Source organism: Eleutherodactylus coqui, chromosome 2 (genome assembly GCF_035609145.1).
Source record: "Eleutherodactylus coqui strain aEleCoq1 chromosome 2, aEleCoq1.hap1, whole genome shotgun sequence".
Classification (NCBI taxonomy): Eukaryota; Metazoa; Chordata; class Amphibia; order Anura; family Eleutherodactylidae; genus Eleutherodactylus; species Eleutherodactylus coqui.
Genome location: NC_089838.1, coordinates 6,514,279 through 6,534,763, shown reverse-complemented (window position 1 = coordinate 6,534,763; position 20,485 = coordinate 6,514,279). Strand labels below are relative to the sequence as shown.

Sequence of the window (20,485 nt, the reverse complement as noted above, 5' to 3'; positions counted from 1 at the left end):
TTCCACAGCGTTTCACGCATCTCCTAGCGTGTTTTGTGCGTTCTACCTTGACTTCTATGGAGACTATTGGTGCGCGAATGTGCAAGAAAAAGCGTGACCGAAACGCGCAGACAAAATAGGCGCACGTGAGCGAACCCACGGAAATCCACGTCTGTCTGGGTTGTTTAATAAATAGAAGAAGCTTTTCACCCGACCGTTTCCTGAAATCAATGGGTTCTATTCCCTGCATTTTGCGTGCGCAAATACGCGCCTTAACCCTTTGAGGACCAAGGGACATATTTGCCCCATAGCTTTAAACTAATCTCAAATTGGATGGAATCCTTTGCGGCGCTGAAAGGGTTAATACGCTCTCGCTTCTATATTTGGAAGGACTCGATCGTAGCAACGTAGCGTACAGTACAGGTAGTGCGATCCCCAGGTGAGCAGGACACACTCAGGTGAGGGCGGGGCTAAGCAGAGGGGCGGGGCCTGCATGCCTCAGTGTGCAGCAGCAGCTGCTGCAAGGAGTTGGCTCAGTGTGCTGGGGATCTACAGTGAGGGCTTGTATGGGAAGACCCCGCCGGCCAGGGGCTCTGGGGGCTTCTGAGGACGGATTATAATCCGCATTACTGGCTGGGCGCTCCGTTAATCCAACCATGAACCCCGATGGCTTCAGGAGAATGGCGATCCGGAGGAAATCCAACCCCTGTGTGGGCAGCGGACCCATCAGGGTGACCGTCCCAACGGAGAACGGGGGCCAAGACGGTGAGTGCGCCGATTAACCCCTTACATGCCATTATTGTGTATAGCAGACGCCGGTGACAACCGTAACCTGCGCCTCCTCCGCGGACCGGGTGCGTTCGCACGTTGCAGAAACTGCGCAGAACATCCGCCACGTTTTTTCTTCCCTAAAAATGTTTTTTTTTACTGTGAAAAGTATTCGCTCCCATTCGCTTTAATAGTAACTGTTTCCACGTGAACACACCCGATATCTAGGAAAGCTGGGTGACCGCGTTATGGTAGGGCAATTGCCCGGCTTTCCAGAAGCCCTGAATGGAAAATCCATCTTATGTTCTATGTTGGTTTACTCGCTTATGTGTGATTGCATTCAGATTCGCCATTCTGGGTTACAGGAAAGTTGGGTGAACTGTATGAGCTGTCATGGAGTGGCGGGAGATGACTCTATAGCAACCAGATGATGCCAGGAGCGTATGATCATGGCGGCGCCCGCTGGGCACACGGGTGGCTGAGTCACTGTCATCACGGCTGGTGTATTATGTCGCTGCTGGCTATGTACAGTATAGGGGCGGGGCTTCTGCGTAACGTACTTACCACGCGGGACACAATATACAACTTGTGCGCAATGCCCACGCTACACAAAAATCCCTACTAGTGTATCACGTGGGCGAACGGCCTGTACATTGTTTTCATGTTCAGCCCCAATCCTGGTCCGTTCGCGCCCGATCGCGCCACTTCCCGTTGTCTCCCAGATACGTTCATAGTGTTCTTGCATGCCTCGCAGTAATAGGCGATAACTCGTCGCACTGTTGAGACCCCCACAATCTCGACACCTGGGGTCCCATAATTGCGCAGTCCCATTGAATTCTATGGCCGCTTTGGGTCGGTATTACAGACCCCAATAGGACATGCCGCGTTTTTTTTAATGCGTCCGAAAATCACCTGAAAAATATGCAGATGTGACTGAAATCCCCGGCCTCCATGTACATGAGAAAACCCTGGCGTAATCCGTGGCGGGAGCCGCGCAGGCGAGGATTCTGTCCGTATCTTTTTGCGGACTGAGTACAGGAAGCAGACGGCCCATTTACGGATTGTCGCTGCAGATGTGCGGTTTTTCACGGCCCGCAGCTGCTGGTGAAAACAAAATATTGCAGCGGCTCTTATTTCAGTCCGAGTTTGGGGACCAAAACCGCCATTCATATCTAATGGGGGGGGGGGGGGGGGGGAAACAAACCATACCAAACGCACATGAGCATCCGTGTTTACTGCGGACACGATGAGACACAGGCGTAAAAAAAGGCCGCCGTGAAAATGCTGCGTCCTTCACGGTGTGAGCCTTCAGGTCGGCTTCACACGAGCGCATGCGTATTTGCACGCGTGAGCTTAGCATTTTTGCGGAATGAGGGTAGCGTCAGCGTATTTTACTTGCAATAAATGTTCGTTTGCGTGCGGCGAGCAAAGACGCACCAACGGAAATGGCCGTCAGTATTATTGCGTTCCAGAAGCGTTCTTTTTCTGCGCAATTACGCAGCGTTTCCCGCTTCTGCTTGAAGTCAGTGGAAGCCGTCCGACCCGCAGCCCTTCCGCAGTCCTTATTGTGGAAAGGCCGTGGCATCCACATCATCACCTAGCGACGGCGCGGTGTTTATCTGTACTCGCATGTGCGCCGCTTGGCACATCCACTGTGGAGACTATGAGGACTGCGGACAGGTACGCGGGTCACCAGCCGGGCAGGCGGCCTAAGAGGTAACCTCCGTGTGCAGCGCTTCTTCCTCCTCTGCCCACCTTCCAGGTCAGGCTGAGCATGACTTCGCCCCTCGTCCTGGCAGCATGCCTGCCCCAGTCTTGGGGGACAGTATCCAGGGCCAGCCACAAGGGGCGCACCATCCTAGCGGGATGCCTCTTCATTGGCACTGGTACCAACTCATCCACTGATGTCATTGTGGGTACCTACCATGTAGGGCAGGAGTCACTCTATGATGCCTACCTACCCACCATTGTATCAGAATGTACTTACTGTATGTCCTGAGACCTCGGGTACTGACCTGCGGCAGATCTGCCAGGACTGCCCCCTGGATCCGGGACGGGTGGGAGGCATGCATCAGTATATAATGGAAGTGCGACGTAAAGAACAGTATATAATAATCTAAGGCACGACATAAACAATGTGACTGCAGGTAACTTGTATCCCTCAGCACTCTTACCGGGCTCCCGGAAGCTGAGATATGGGGTGCTGTTTGGATCAAGAAGTCTTATAAAGCCTGCAGACTGTTACTAAATGATGACTTAAAGGGGTAGTCTAAGGAGGGGAAATACCCGATCCAGTCCGGTTCAGAAGTACCTCCACTAACGGCCTGGTTTTGACACTGGGTCACATGGTATAGAGCGCCCTCCACCTCCCAGGGTTGGTGATGTCATTGCAGCAGAATGGCGGCTCATCTCATTTCAATAACTAAGCCCCCCCCCCCCCCTCGGCTGTAAGTATTGCCCCTTTACTAGTGGCTAAAAATGGCTGCTGTGATTTGGCAGACCCCAAACCCTAGACGATGGCGCAGCAACTCGGCAGCACAACCGCCAAGATGGAGTGCCTCCCCTGACTGCCTGCAATAAGTTATCCCTCTTGCAGCGTCTATTATATGTGCGTGTCTATGAAATGGTTGTTTTTTCGCCTAGGTTCCATTTCTTAAAAGGATTAGAAGAGCACCAAAACGAAAACGGCGCCACACTTGTCCCCAGATTATGTATGGTATTGCAGCTCAGCCCCATTCACTTCATTAGAGCTGAGCTGCAATGCCACGGACAACCTGTGGACAAGTGTGGTGCTGTTTCTGGAGTAAAGGAGCCTTGTTTTTCTTCTTTTTCCATTTGGAGCCCCGTTAAAGGTCACTCCAGGAGACTCGCCGGAGTTCCTGCTTCGTCATTCGCGAGACAAGAATGAAATGTGACATCAGCGGTGGCATCTGCCGCCGTCCTCCATATACTGCTCTCCGTTATGACTGTCGGCACAGATTCCATAGCATCGCCTATTTAGTGCCTCTGCTAGAATCGTTGTTACATAAACACTGCCATTCTCTGTACATTGGCGGTCCTTGGCTCCGGGCACCAGAGCGGGTGCAGGTCATGTGGCAGGATACGCAGTAATGAAATTAACAGAAGCTGGCAGCGTTGGAGCATCTGGATTAAGGCTGTAATATCCCTGGCTCCATCTTCTGATTTCTGTTTTTCTTTGAACTCAGCTTTGTGTTATTCCTCTGTTACTCTTCCTGGCAATGTATGACTAAATTAAAACTTGGTGTTACCACCTGTCAGTGGGATGTGTCCTTACACAGTTGCTGATGACAGAAACAGGCACACCCTATGGAAATGGGGGGGGGGGGGGGGGGGGAGGACACCCAGTTGTCTATTTATGCTATACCAGAAGTTATAAAGGAGGAATATCACAATGCTGAGTTTGCAGAAAAGATGCTCCTATGGTGAGAGGTCTATAGACAGGGGTCAGGAAGGGTAACACAAGCTAAGCCAAAAACCTGCTGCACTCTCATAAGGGGGGTCGGGAGGAGACCAAAACAGCAGTCTGCCCATGGTGGGTGATCTGATCCTTCTGGAGAAGGTTCTGGCTTTGGCTCATATTTCCAGTCATTGTTACAAGGCTTGTTTAAAAGTTGACATTGACTTGCAGGACTTCTGCCTTCCAATAGGTGGTGCTGTAGAGGCATTGTGGAATCTGCATATTTCCCAGAGGAGCATGGATGGCTTTAAGTCTCCGCCCACCTTCTAGGTGCTCTCCCTAAGGAGAAATGATATAATCTGACTTCAGATGAAATGGCGCAGAACGACTTGGGATTCTGCAAGCAACACAACTTCCTATAGTCGGCATTGCTGGGTTTTGTAGTCCTTTGTTTAGATGTTGGAAAGGTACTATGGTAATTTCCTGTTGTCGGGAAACAGCATCATAGCAATGACTGCTGATCGATGCTATAAACTGGCAGCCCCGGGGCACGGGTGGTGATTGTTGTGTTCGTGTTGTACAGGCACGCTCACAAGAGGCGTCAATATTCTGGAACGTGGAACTGCATTACTTACTGACCTAGTTTGAATAAATATTCACACCCCTCTCGCCCTAGATGACTCCTATCGCTTCACAATGAGGACTGGGAAGGGCGCATTGCATCATGGCTGCATGTAACATGTGGAAGAAAAATAAGTGAACCCTTCGATGTAATTACTGTCCGCAGCCGCTCGTGGGGATTGGCTGACGTGGAAACCATTTCGCCTTGTTTTGCAATCTTAATAGGTTCCAAATTTTAAAATGATTTAAAGGGATTCTGCCGGCGTCTTCCCATACGTATAATGCAGATTGATAGCTGTATAGAAGGAGCTGTGGGCGGGGAGAGGCCGGCGCGGCCCCCTCCGTGACTCAGAGTTCAGCTCTGAGTCAAACCTGCTGCAAGAATCCCTCAAATTTTTTGTATATCTTTTATAGCCTGTGAAAGGGGGTCCTGTGGACAGAAACGGCTTATCACCGAAAGGGGTCGGAGGAGGATGTCAGGAATCGTTCTGATGAACAGGTGCTGCACGGTCAAGGAAACAGAGCCAAATACAACGCTTGTGCTCCAACCAAGGCCGGTCTCAGATGGGCGATCCGGATTCCACATGTGGGCGTCCACGGTGGAATCCAGCCCTGACCCCGGCCGGCGACCCTGTGTACCTTTTGCTTTTCTGTATTGCCGATGACCGCGGACGCTCGCCGTCGGTCCTGCACAGTACTTTCTTTTAAATATTTGTTTTTCCCGTGACGTCGCTAGGCGATGACTCTGGTACCTGCGCCCCATCTGCAGTGTCTATTGTCAATGGGCTGGGGGTCAAACAGCTTCCATTGATTTCAATAGAAGCCGTCCATGCAGACTTCCCAGAAAAATAGAACATGCTGTGATTTTTAAATCCGCTTGTGGAAATCGCAGTCGCCATATCTGCTCATCTGAACGGATATGCAAATGGTCTGTTTTTTCAATGTGTGTGTGGAATACCGCGGCTCGTCCGTGCGGGTGACTGTCATGGGTTCCGCCATTGAAATCTGATCATATGAGATCGGCCTTACGAGTCTGAATGCACAACTCGCCATTCCTTAGACTGATGCGCTATAACAGTGGCTGACCAGTCCCAGCGCCATTGTGTCTAAGGGAAACAGAAAGGCGAGACTCCAGCGAGCAAAAGAGCACAAAACTTGTATCACTGAGCAGCGGGAAAAACATCTCCTGTCAGATGGGTCCAGATTTCTGTTACTGATGGGAGTCAGAATTTGGCACAAGCAGCATGAATCGCTGACCCCTTCCTGTCAGCTGGTCAGAGCATGTCAGCACCGCCGCCTAATCTGCAGCAAGAAGCTTCCTGTCCACAGGGGCCAATATTCCTGCAGAACGATTTCATCACTAAGTGGAGTCTACGCCACAAGGAATTGCTGAGGGGCTGAAGGCTAAAGGAGTCCAATGCTACTAGATGGGGGTCTCTAATAAAGTGGCCATTCGGTGTAGATAAATATCGTGGAGGCGAGGGTTTGGCAGTTAATCCTCTTCTCTTCCGCTCCTTAATAATATGTCTGGCGGTCATAGAGGAGGAGTCTCAAGGGAATTGTCCATTAGGGAATTTTCTGGGCTCCCTAGTGAATTTCTTAGCTACATTGTTTAATAAGCAGCGCCATACATAATGTTTGGGTTGTTGCTTAGCAACAGTAGACATCGCCATAGAGTGACAGCCCCGGGTCCTGATGCTCCCCAGCAGTTTGGACATTCTCCATGAAGTAGGAGTGCTGGTATCCAGTACTGATGTCAGCCATCAGACATTCAGATGTAATATTTGTACATCCTTAAAGGAGTTCCCCACTTTGGACAATCCCTACTTAATAGATAATAGATCCCATGACAATAAGCTGTTCATAAAGTGTCCCTTTGCTGGGACCTCCATTTACAATCTACGGAGTAACCTTGCAGTAAGTGTTTCATTTTCCTACAGCACTCCCACAGGTGAAATGAAGCATTACACCGTGTCCATCAGCGGGTTGTCTGTGCAATGCAGGAAAGGTCCTACCGAGCAAGAGACGGTCTTTATAGCTGCTCTGCTATCTGGGCAAGAGATGAGGATCCTGAACAAAGGATCCCCATCTAATAACTCAGAATGTGCTAATAGGGTGTGAAAATGGGCCCTTTAGATGGAATGTTTGCGATTTAAGTTCATTGTAGTTATTAAGTCCCAGTTTCCGTGCCTATTAATTAATTAATACATCTCTATGGTGTTCAGAGCAGCATTCTGATGCAGCCCTCCAAACCACTGCATGGGCATAGTGCTAAATGATAAAATTCTAGCTTCCTGCAGCCACCACCAGGGGGAGCTCAGGAGTTTCCTGCATATTGTGATATTATTGCTTTCAAAATTGCATAACAGAGTTTGTATTAAAGAGATCGTCCAGAACTTTTACTATTGATGACCTGACTTCAGAGTGGGTCATCCAGAATACCCGCCGATCAGCTGATCGCCAGGTCTGCTCTGTGTGGCCAGCGCTGGAAGCACATAACACTGCCCCAATTGCAGCAGCCCAGGTTTGGTACTGCAGGCACAGATCATGCCCATCTATGCTGCTGCAGTACAAACAAAGCTGTTGGCTTTCAGTGATGTCCATGAAAGGAGGGGCCCCTGGGTGGTGTTGGGGCCCTCCTGTAGTTCAGGTATAGGGGCTCACCTGGACAAACTCTGGACTGCTGGCGGGTGCTGCCCGTGGTGACCGTTCTCTTCGGGGAGGTTGGCTCTGGTACTAGGGCGCCATGGGCACGTACATCTTGAAGCACTACCAGTTGCACTCTTGCATCACAAGGGAAAGCGGCTTGTGTCCCATTTATTTCAATGCGAGTTGCACCTACAATTCCGAGCGCCGGCCACCACACAGGCCTCGGAGCAGCAGCTTCCACTCCGACACTGACTGCAGACTCTGCCTGGAACACCCCTACAGCTCTCATTGCCATCCATAGGACGTCCGTTTATGTCCTGTTGCGTTAAGTGCCCCCCTACCAGGACGTAAACTTGCGTCCTGTGGCATTAAGGGGTTAAACTCCTAAGGGAGGACATGTTAAGGGTTTACAGAGGGAGGGGGTGCTCCTTCCGTGATGTCATCGGACCCTGCAATGTAATCACGGAGGGCTGACGGGTTGCCGTGGATGCCAGATACAGGCCTTTACCTATGGCCTAATGCACACGAGCGGATTTTTGCTGCGGAATTCGTGGCCAGACGCCCACCACAAATTCTGCAACAATGTCTGCCTATAGCATGCAATGTAAAGTGATTCTACCACGCATGCGAGCGGAAAGCACTTTCGGAGGAAGATTCACAGCATGCTTTGTGTGAGACTCGCACGGATGGCTTTCATTGCGGTCAATGGAAGACATCCGTCCTGCGGCGATTCCGAAAATGTTAATTTCAAAATTGCTGTGGTTACTCTTCATTGACGGTGCGCCATTCTCTGCACTGCGCATGTGCGGCGGCGTGCCAGCTGACACATCCACAGTGTATCGGAGACTGGTATGGCGCGGTCACTGGCCGGCACAGGGTCGAATTTCGCTGCAAGATCTCTCAGCTGGAATCCGAACTGGCTGTGTGCATGCGGCCTATGAGCGCTATTACAAGCAGTAAGGCATTACAGGACAGAAGTCCTGCAGTGCCTTGCCATAGCGATCAGAGCTGCTACGGATTAGGTCCCCTTCAGGGACATAGAATGTTTTTTTTTTTTTTAAAAAGTGTAAACCCCACCCCCTCGACCACCCACCCCCCAAAAAGTTTTTTGCTCTATTTTTATTTGCAAAAATTTAATATTTAAGAAAACCCCCACATGTTTGGTATCATCGTGTCTGTAGTAGCCTGTACTATAATTTGAGCACACTATTAATCCTGCAAATATTTATTTTTGTTCATTTTACCTCCCAAGAAGCACAATAAAAGTGATCAAAAAAAGCCGTATGTACCCCAAAATTGTACAAATAAAAACTATAGCCCCCCCCCCCTCCCAAAAAAAAAAGCCCTGTCCATGGAAATATAAAAAAGTCATGGGACTTTCAATGCAGTCATGTAAAAATAATTACTATTTCCAAAGAAAAGTTTTATTGTGCAAAAGTGGAAAAACCTAAAATAATAATAATATTTTTAGCATCGTCGTAATCGAACCGACCCGCAGAAAAAATTTATGCTTTATCCCCTTGAGTGGCGGGTTTCCTACCACCCTGTCGTGCCCACCAGGGCAGGTTTTTTAAAATGGTCTAATCATTGAATTTCAACTAATTTTGCAGTTGCGTCTCAAGAGCCATAACTTTTTCATTTTTCCATTGACATGGCCGTATGAGGGCTTGTTTTTTGCGGGACAAGTTGTGATTTTTTTAAACAGGGGGGAGGAAAAAAGAAATGGGATAAAAAGAAAAAAAGGGGCCATGTCATTAAGGGGTTAAATAATGTATTAACTTCCTTCTCTGGGTCATTACGACGCACACGGATACCACATGTGTGATTGTATTTTTGATTTTTTACAAAGTAAAGGGAGAAAAGTGTTTTTATTTTATTTTTTTTTATTTTTTTGTCCCTTTAGGGGACTTCCGCAGGGACCCATCAGGACCCCTGATCACATTCCGGGGGTCCGATGGTGACAGCCCTTTACATGCTGCAGTGACAGCCCTTTACATGCTGCAGTGACAGCCCTTTACATGCTGCAGTGACAGCCCTTTACATGCTGCAGTGACAGCCCTTTACATGCTGCAGTCTATGTGACTGCAGCATGTAAAGGGTTAATACAGCAGAGATCGGAGGTTTTCTCTGATCTCTGCTGTAAGAGCAGGTACCTAGCTGTCCTCTCACAGCCAAGCATCAAGCTCTCCCTGCCACAGAGACCATCAAGCCGATGGTCTCTATGGCAACCTGTAAACAAAGCAGGAGATTGCCGGCAGATCGGCACTATCTTCTGCTGGTTTTTCAAAGCCCTTGCTTTGTTCTGTGTGGGTCTGTGCAGGCAGAGCACACTGTCACAGCTTGTGGCATTGTGCTCTGCAGCTCCCATAGTGATACATAGCCCGGAAATCTTCCGGGCTATATCACTATCGGCAGTGGAGCTCGTCCCGGAAAATTTCCGGGCGTGCCACTCAAGGGGTTAAGATTGACAGTGTAAAAAAAAAATAATTAAGAACCCATGCCAGAATCGATGTTTTCTCTAACTGTTCTAAAAAAAAAACCAAAAACGCTTCATAATACATTTTATGCACCAAAAAATGGTAGCAATAAAAACTACAGTTCGCCACGCAAAAAACAAGCCCCCATACGGCTGCGCCGAGGTAAAAATAAAAAAGTTATGGCTTTTGAGAAGTGGACATGAAAATCCCCCTATTATTGTTGCGTCCTCGACACCGAAATAGTCTGAGTCCTTAAGGGGTTAAGCACGCCTAAATACATGGAAGCCATTCAGCACATTAGTGAAGTGACGCCATCATGTAATCAGTTTTTTTTCTCGTCTCCTTGGAACCTTCAGGTCTTGAAGCTGCAGGCGACTTGTTTTAAGAACTTTTTTTCCTTCCTCCCGGTGCTGCTGAGCCGCTCCGTACCGGCAACGACATTCTTTCGGGAATTGAACACAAATCTTGCGTGTAACCCGCCTGCTGCCACCTTCTCAGTCGGTTGGTCATGTGCCCAGAATTCTACCTTAATAAAGCTTTTGTCCCAACCGGTCTATCAGGAATCGGCAGCCGTGTGGAGATTCCTCCCGGCCGCTCATGTATGAACTATCATTTGTGAACTGGTTTTTATATTACATAGTATGTTGGGCTGTAAAAAGACATTTGTCCATCCAGTTCAGCCTGTTACACCACAATGTTGATCCAGAACAAGGCAGAAAACCCCCCCAATGAGGTAGAAGCCAATTTTCCCCATTTAAGGAAAAGAAAATCGGAATAATCTCCGGATCACCGACCCTTCTGAAGTAATCGGGGGCTGTAAAATGTAATATTGTATCACTCATGTAAGTCGTCCAGGCCCCTCTTGTACTCTTTTATCGAATTCGTTGTCACCATATCCTCAGCAGACTTCCAAAGTCTCCCTGCTCTTACGTTAAAGAACCCCCTTCTATGTCGATGGTGAAATCTTCTAGATGAAGAGAGCGCCCCCTTGTTACAGTCCTAGGTATAATAGATGATGGGAGAGATCTCTGTACTGACCCCTGATATATCTATACATAGTTATTAGTGCGCCTCCTTGTTACAGTCCTGGGTATAATAGATGATGGGAGAGATCTCTGTACTGACCCCTGATATATCCATACATAGTTATTAGAGCGCCCCCTTGTTACAGTCCTGGGTATAATAGATGATGGGAGAGATCTCTGTACTGACCCCTGATATATCTATACATGGTTATTAGAGCGCCCCCTTGTTACAGTCCTGGGTATAATAGATGATGGGAGAGATCTCTGTACTGACCCCTGATATATCTATGCATAGTTATTAGAGCGCCCCCTTGTTACAGTCCTGGGTATAATAGATGATGGGAGAGATCTCTGTACTGGCCCCTGATATATTATACATAGTTATCGGGTCGCCAATCAGTCGGATACACAGGTCGGAGCTCTGTGTATTTGCGGTGCCGATGGCATGTGCCCGCTCAGCTGCTTAGTCGGGGTGCCGAGTGACAGACCCAGGGGCGTAACTATAGAGGGTGCAGGGGATGCGGTTGCACCTGAGCCCAGGAGCTTTAGGGGGCCCATAAGGCTTCTCTTCTCCATATAGGTAGCCCAGTACTATTAATAAAACATTATAATTAGGGGCCCCGCTACACATTTTGCATTGGGGCCCAGGAGCTTCAAGTTATGCCTCTGGACAGACCCCAGCCAATCAATGATTGATCACCTATCTTGATGATAGTATTTCCCTGGAAAACCCCTCTCTCTGTTGGACCTAAGGCTCATTTTGATAGGTGGCCTAAAAATATAGATATTGTGGACTCACCGATAAAAGGGAGAAAGTTAAATTTAACAGCAGAAAATGTATTACAAACCACCATTTTTTGGCCAGTCCTGTAATTCCTATAGGATTACAGTAGCTACATTACAACTTGGCGCACTTTTGCGATTGCAAATTCGTTCGTTGGGTTTTTGAAGTTAAAGGTGTTGTCTCGCGAAAGCAAGTGGGGTTATACACTTCTGTATGGCCATATTAATGCCAATCAGGAGGCTGGAATTGGCACGCGTGATGGGGCGGAGCTACGTGATGACGCGTAGAAGGGGGCGGAGCCAGAACGCCGCTGCTGCCGGGCAGACCCGAAGGCAGAAGACGCTTCTGCGCAAGCGCGTCTAATCGGGCGATTAGACACTGAAGTTAGACGGAGCCATGGAGACGGGGACGCCAGCGCAGGGAAGGTAAGTGAATAACTTCTGTATGGCTCATATTTAATGCACGATGTACATTACAAAGTGCATTAATATGGCCATACAGAAGTGTATAACCCCACTTGGTGCCGCGGGACAACCCCTTTAATTTTATGAAGCAAATCACTTTCAGTGCAGAGACGTGCCGGTAAACCGAGAGGTTGTTGACCCGTCGCTGATCGTTTATCAGCCTTAATTCCTTCTAGTTGACAAAAAGAGCGTTCCCTGTGCGGTTCGCGGCCATTAGGGATAAATAACTTCGGAGTGCCCGTTCCATGAAATGCATGATGAACTGCAGTAGTGTGCAGCATCTAAGCCTCACCGGGGCACTGCCAGTTGGTGCTACTTCACCAGGTCTCTGCTCTTCATACCAGCATATAAACTGACTCAAATACGTCTGTTAAATCGGAAGACAAGTACTTTGGATATTCACCAGCAAGTCTTGGACTACCAACATGGATATCAGACAGTCCTACTCCGTCAACACACCAAACCTCTGCAGCCATGGAATATGCCTTGATACATTCTTCTAGTGCGCTCTTCAGTTGATCAATGATGACATAAAAGGTATTGACTTTAAACCTTTGCTGGCCCAACATCCCTTCCCCAGCATCTGTGGCATCTCCATCACTGGCATGCTTCTTGTGCTTGGGTAGTCGCCGACTTTCTGATTAGTATGCACTACTACCACAGCGATCGCGTGCCCGCTGCTCGTAATAGTCAAACTTCTCTCGGCATTCATCCAAGCGTTTATCCAAGCTCTTCAGAAGAGCAATAGCTGGTGGTAATCCGATGGTGGGACTTTGTAGCAACTTGCTACTGTGGTTGAAGTGCTGTAATGTGTCATTCCAAAGTTCACACATTAGGGCGACTTCAATGGTGTCCAAGTGTTTGGCCAATTCTGAGTAGCACTCCCAGAGACTTTCTGGAGAGCATTTTGATACTGGTGGTACCCCCTAAAAACTGCTTCTGTGGCATCAGCTTGAGCGGCCATTGAGTATCCCATGGGTGTTTTGGAACAAGGCATACAGGTTGCTCTTCAGCATGGGTCATCAGTACACCCCAATGATGTGTTGATGCTACAAAGAATGTATACAGGGGTTGTAATAATTCAAAAAATGAAACTGCTTGAATGCAACCATCCACGGCTGACCGGCCAACTAGATTCATAGAGTGCAAGGGATATAGTCCACTGAACTATTCTTGTTTGTCAAGATTCTCTGCATGCCAGTGTAAGTACCAGACAGATTGCTGGCATGATCATATGTCCGACTACGGCAATTTTTGAACTTGATGTCCTGATCTAACAAGTATTGAAGCAGAGTGTTGGCAAAACCCTGTGTGACTGGAGATATTGATGAATGCCAGGAAACGCTCCACAGGTTGGTGGTCCATCATATGGACGTAGCGAATAATGATGGTTAGCTGGTCTGTGTGGGTAATGTCTGGTTGGAGGCCACTGAAACTGAGAAGTACCGTGACATTGCAATCTCATCCTTGATGCGGCCGGTGACTTGTTTACCGATCATCGCAATTAATGCTTTGCAGATTGCTTTTGACAAATATGCAGTGTGACCACGTCTGTGAACGGCATGAGGACGGATGTGCTGCGAGAAAAATGGATCAAATTGCCCAATTGGCTCCAAGATGCCCAGATAATTACCGCTGTCTCTGGAGTCAACAATCTCATTAGACCTCGAAGAGCCAAACCCTCTCACAGAGAAAAGTGATTGTTGCAACAGAACGTTGGAATAGTTACTGAACTTACCGAAGCGATGTCGGCCCTGCCTTCTACAGTGACAGCTAGTCCAGCTTCAACCGCAGTTCCCACAGGCGCCACTGCCAAGAGGGGATCATCAGTAGCGCCATCTCTGTCCACCTGACATATTGAAGGGGAACCATCGGTAGCATCCTTCTCCAAATCAGGGAAAAAGGAAGACAGTTTGTGTTTCTTGAGCTCTTCAGCTTCATGACATTTCTTCTTCTCCAACTCCTTTGCTCGCTCCCAACCACCTCTATGTCTCGGAATTGACATTAATTAGACTACTTTAAGTTAATCGGAGCCGTCCAACCCGTGGCCCTTTCGCAATTGACATTGCGGGAAGGTTGCAGATTCCTCATCATCGCTAGACGATGATGTGGGCACGGGGTCGGATTCCACTGCGGGCTCCTGCATGTGGAATTGGACTAGTTCGTGTGCAGCCGGCCTAAGTTGTATTAGTATTTTATTTCCATTGTCATGTTGCAATACTAATGCTCTCATCATGCACCCCTAGACCTCTTCTGATGCATCCTCATGATCCTATTTGCCTTGGCAGCAGCTGCCTGACACTGATTGCTCCAGTTACAGTTACCGACAATCCCCAAGTCCTTCTCCATGTCAGTGTTCCCCAGTGGTTTCCCCTTTAGTGTGTAATGGTGACATGTATTTCCTGCCCATGTGCAGAACCTTACATTTATCAGGGTTACCACTTCTCCAGATCCTCTTGTAACGTATTCTGTCCTCTGCTCCTGTTTATAGTGGGTCCTCCTGAAGGGCGGTATAATACTTGATCACCAAAATCTAGGGTGGAATTAAACCGCTTATTGTATTTTGGGCTTAAAGGGGATGTCTGACTAAAGCCTGCTCGCACGACCAACTCGGACTCCGCATACAAAATCCCCCAGATAAATCCGGCTATGACCCCTGCTGGCAACCCTGCGCACCTGCAAAATCTTTAATGACTCTGGTACCCACAGCCCATCTGGAATGTCAATTGTGGATGGGCTGTAGTTCGGACGGCCTTCATTGACTTCAATGGAGGTCATCCTCACAGAGTCCCCAGCAACATGGAGCATGCTTTTCCGCTCGCAGAATACACAATTTATATCCACGCGTGTGATCGATTTGCTGAGGATCCTCTGTGCAGACGCCGACCACAGATTCCGTAGCAGGAATCCGCTCGTGTGAAACCGGCCTAAGATATATATATATATGTATGTATGTATGTGGCCTTATTATAAAATGACAATAAAGAACACTCGCCTCTCTTCTTTTCCCTGGGACACGCTGCAGGTTTCTGTTTACAGTTAATAGTTCTGCAGGAATATCGGCCCCTGCGGACAGGAAGCTTCTTGCAGTTGCCACAAATTAGATTGAGGCGCTGACAGGAAGGGGTCAGGGATTCATGCTGCTTGCACAAAATTCTGACCTCCAATCAGCACGGAGCAACAGAAATCGGGATCCATCTGACCAGGTAATGGTTTTCTGCTGCTCAGTGATACCATTTTTGTGCTCTTTTGCCCATTGAAATCTCGCCCAATGGCACTGGAACTGGTTGTCTGCTGTTCTAGCCCATCCGAGCTAAGCAACCACAAGTTGTGTGTTCAAACACGTTAGTTGGAGCTCCAGCATTGTATTCGCCTGCTGTTTTCTTGACTCTGCAGCACCTGTTGGTCAGAATGATTCCTGACATCCTCCTCTGACCCCTGTTTCCATTCACAAGATCGCCTTTCGCTGGAAGTTTTTTAATTATCACAGTATTCTCACATACTCTCCATGCAGCGTCCCATAGGGAGAACCGGACACCTGACATACGTAGGGGGGTGGGATGGCTTGTCACGGCGGCACTTACCAAATTCCTTTCCCGTAGGGATACACTCAGTTAAGGCCAGAGTATTACTGCAGGCCACCATAGACACCCCTAGGATAGGGAATGCCAATAAACGCAGGAAAATGGGGGTTGTAGTTTTCACGGGTGACACCACCGTTCCTACACACCAGAATGACCTTCGGCAGAGGTAGTCTCTGAGTACCACGGGTCCCTAGGTAAACTTTTACTTGAAAACTTGAACAGCTTACACAAGACAGTTCACTTTAAGACTTCACAGTGCAGGCAAATTACTTTCAAATGATTATTCTCTTGCAGTACCTCCACGCCGACTCGAAGACGCGTGGGTGTGAAAGTTAAAGGGTGTACCTCTATGTGGTGATCCTGGCTCAGGACAGCCGCATAGGAAAATTAGAGAGGTAGTACCTCTACACTGGCCTTGTCTGAAGAATTACTTACAATTGCTCTCTCACTATTGGGGACTCGCATCCAGAATTCGGACATCATGGGAAACCTCTCCTCCGCTTCCATCTTCACCACAAGGAAGCTGAAGGTGCTTCCCTGTGGCTCTGAGTTAGGTTGCAATCAAGATGGAAGACCTGCTTCTTCAGAAGATGGAATTCCAACCCCTTTTTTCGCTCTGTCACTCCCATTTATACCCTCTCTCATACCACGTGACATGACAGACTGATACATTTACAATGCAGACTTTGATTTTATTAAAGTTAACCTCTCAAGCGCTGCAGCTGTGCAACACACATACTGGAATTGACAAGACAGGTTTGCACATTGCATCCATGTAGGACAAACCCGTATAACATTTATGGATGGGACCAGGATGATGTGCTCGGCCACAACACTCCACATGCAGCACGGTGGATTTTTGCATCTAATGTTAATTCACACTGAAACCGATCCACGGAAAACTTGTCACATGATTTTTATGCTGCCCTCCGGGATCACGGAGGTAATTTCTATACAGGGACGTGCCAATCAAGAAAGGGCCAGTGTCTCTAATAAAGTGGCCACCTGGTGTATGTTTAGAATGCAATGAGTTGTAATTAACCGTTAAAGATCTTCTTGGTAACTTGTAATTAAATACTTGTATGCTCGGCAGGAACTTCATGGAAGGTCATAATACCTAAAGCCCTTCCTGTTCCCTTCTTGGAAGATTAATACCTTCAATCCCTGATCCACCTTGGGTGTTCCCCGGATCTGCAGGTCTGCTCCTGTATATTTAAGCTCAAGATCTTCGTGTCTCGTCGTGTTTGCGGTTTTTGTTTTTGACAATGTAGGATCTTCAGTTATGGCAGCTGTGACTGCGGTCTTCGTGGTGGACGCTGGTGACTTATACGTTTACGACTGAGAACTTGGACTGAAGCCATGTCCTTGGAGGAGAGCTGCCCCAGGTGCCAGGCGCTCTCGTCCTGCCGCTGTGATAACTCAGGTGAATGTTTAGCCTTCAGTTTTTCTGTTCTGCTAATCTATAGGGAAGGGAAACTTTGGACCCCACCACATGTGCAAGATCATTGCCAAATTCAGGTTAAGCCTACAGGGTACACCCTGAACAGCAAAAACAGGGACAACTCTAGCGGCGTGTGTGCCATGGCACATTTTTATGACGGGGCAATGCCTCGCTGTCTGTATCTCATAAAAGTGCCCTTCAGAGACCCACCTCGCAGTAATGGTGTCCCCTGCAGTGGCCCCAGTAGTAATGGTGTCCGCTGGAGTGGCCCCAGTAGTAATGCTGTTCCCTGTAGTGGCCCCAGTAGTAATGGTGTCCGCTGGAGTGGCCCCAGTAGTAATGGTGTTCCCTGTAGTGGTCCCAGTAGTAGTGGCCCCAGTAATAATGGTGACCCCCTGTAGTAATAGTGGACCTCTGGCTCCTGACAAGTATTGAACTCGCTTGTAGTCCTTGTACAGTGGTGGCCACTGTTGCTGGACTTTGTCTACAAGGCCGCCTGCACATAGACAGATTTGCATTACGGAATCTGGAGCAAGTGGCCACCTCAGATTCCATAGCAAATACCTGCCATAGCATGCTATGCAAAAGAGTGTTTTCCTGCCCATGAGCGGAAACCAATTGCGATTTTCAACATGTGGGGGGAAAAACGCAGCATGCTGTATTTCTAGGCGGATTTCGTGTGGTCAGCGTCCATTGAAGTCGATGGAAGCCATCTGACCCGCAGCCGACGGCGCGGCATTCTCTGCACTGCGCATGTGCGGCGGCAGGCACACCCGCAGTACAAATAAGAAAGCTCTGGACAGGTGCGCAGGGTCACCGGCCGGGCACAGGGTCTGATTCCGCTGTGGGATCCTGTGGCCTAAGTGAGTTAAATGTTGGGAAAAGACGTGACATGCCTCCTTCTGCCCAGGACTGCTGTAGCAAGATTGACTTATATCACCTATTCATAGGATAGGTGATAAGTCTCATCAGTCGAGTCACCAATGGAGTTCCCATGTCCCTCTCTACACCCATCTTCGATGATTGGCTGGAATCGGCACACGTGACGGGGCGGAGCTACGAGGAGCAGCTCTCAAGCACGAGCAGCCCTATTCAACACGGAGAAGACCGAACTGCGCAAGCGCGTCTAATCGGGCGATTAGATGCTGAAAATTAGACGGCACCATGGAGACGAGGACGCCAGCAACGGAACAGGTAAGTGAATAACTTCTGTATGGCTCATAATTAATGCACGATGTATATTACAAAGTGCATTAATATGGCCATACAGAAGTGTATACCCCAACTTTGTTTCGCGGGACAACCCCTTTAAGTTGCATGTTCTCCACTCACATCTAGAAGTGTTCAAGTCAAACATGGGCGCATATTCAGAGGAACAGGGGAAACATGCCACCAAGACATTAAAGAGTCTGAAGGTACAAGGACCGCATAATGAGCGAATGCTTGGTGACTATATCTGGGGAAGAATGAGAGAAGGTGACCGAACCCACAAGAGGAAGAGGAGGAAAGCTCTGCACTTTGAGGATATTATGTCTTTAATGACATGGAAGTACCCCCAAGGGATTCTTCATGCCCTGATGCATATTTTACATGTTCAGGAAAGTTTCAGCACTTGGTGACCAGGAATACTTTGTGCAAAACGTATATCAAGTGCTCTGCCTGAGGGGGAGGACACAGGAACCCTCACGTCATGCTCTGCTCTGACCCCTTGGTACAATACCAGACACGTCAAGTCTCACGGTTTTCCTGTGAGTCACTCAGGTCTTGTGCTTCCTTTCCATTCCCCCGGGGAATCAATTGGTCCCTTAGTTCCACTGCCGTGCGAGATCGTACCCAGAGGAGTGCAGACAGAAGACCATTGAAGATATCACACTGCAGTGGAAGTAGAGAATCAACTGCCTTTGAACCTGAGATTTGAACCTTGGCCACTAGCACCGCAAGGCAACAATGCTAACCACAGAGCCACCACCTGTATTCCCATGCAATGTGGCTGCACAAGGGACCTTCTAAAGGCCAAATTAGCGAGCCCAATTTTTACTCCTGTTGACTTTAATGGGAATCTGGATCCAGTCATCCCAATTATTTTTGGAAACTTGGGTTAGTCACTCCTGACCCAGTTATTCCAATAATTGCTCCTCACTACTAGAGCTGGACACCGTATCTAAGCCCGCTGTGTGATAAAGTCGTCTTATCTTGTTCACGATGTATATTATCAGGGGAGGTATAGATTACTAGTAGGGGGGGGGGATTGCATTAAATTAATTGTTTTAAATACTACCACTGTATTCTAGATAGCACTACTCCTAGTATAGGCTGATCACACCAACTTGAAAGGCAACTCCCATGTTTGCTATGGCTTGTTGTGTATCACCATGTGAAGGGCTCTTCCAGGTTGATATCTTTGAAATACACTATGTCAATATTGCCTGGAGTGTTTTAGTTGGAGGCTTCCTGAGTCCTGTCTGGTTACTTATTAATTTTTGTGGCCAGAAATTAGTTACATTATTATGACCACCAGTTAATATTCAAAGTAACCGCCATGGGCCGTGCGGACGGCAGCCAGACGGGCTGGGGGTCACTCAGTAAGGTGCTGGTAGGTGGTCTCTGGTGTCTGGAGCCATACTGACTGCAGTACATCCTCCAGTTGCTGGAGGGCACATGGTGGAGGATCCACAGAGCGAACACGGTGATCAAGGTGGTCCCACAGATGATCAATTGGGTTCAAGTCGGGAGAATTAGGCAGCCAACTGTTAGTCATTTATAGCCTTATGACATCTTGCATTGTCTTGCGGGAAGATCCCATCTGTCTCAGTGAAGACCAACATCATGTATAGATGGACGTGATCTGCCAGGATGGGTTCATAACCAGATCAGCTCAGAGTGCCTTTGTAGTGGCCCAAAGTTAACGGGGCCCCTCAATAAGTATGAATGAGTTTTGTATTGTGCCTTTGTGTTGTCAGTGTCTTCTATGTTGCATGAATTTGATTTGTATTGCACCTCTGCAGCACTGAATGGTTTCTGTCTGGGTTATGTCTGGAAAGTGTATCTATTTGTATGTCAAGTGACCATGTTTGACCATATATATATATATTATACACAGATGGTCCCCTACTTGTGAACAGGCTCCGTTACAGGAACCTGTTCGCAAGTACATTTGTTCGTATGTCCAAACAAATGTTTGTATAGAGCAGGATCATGGGTGGATCCCGCTCCATACAACGTCGGGTGCCGGCTGTTCTTACAGCAGACACCCGGCGGCAGCAGTTCCAAGAAGC

General features: G+C 48.2%; 1 protein-coding gene across 2 annotated transcripts in view; it reads left to right on the top strand.

Moving 5' to 3' along the window:
• Nucleotides 1-515: 515 nt before the first annotated feature.
• FGD4 (FYVE, RhoGEF and PH domain containing 4) overlaps nucleotides 516-20,485 on the top strand; it is a 133,040-nt gene continuing 113,070 nt past the window's right edge. The window contains exon 1 of one of the 2 annotated variants that reach the window (XM_066590223.1): nucleotides 516-744. In XM_066590223.1, coding sequence (XP_066446320.1) covers nucleotides 636-744 — 109 coding nt within the window. In that variant the 5' untranslated portion in view covers nucleotides 516-635. Of the gene's footprint in view, nucleotides 745-16,971; nucleotides 17,193-20,485 lie in introns of those variants that run through there. The other variant, XM_066590224.1, reaches the window with a different exon arrangement.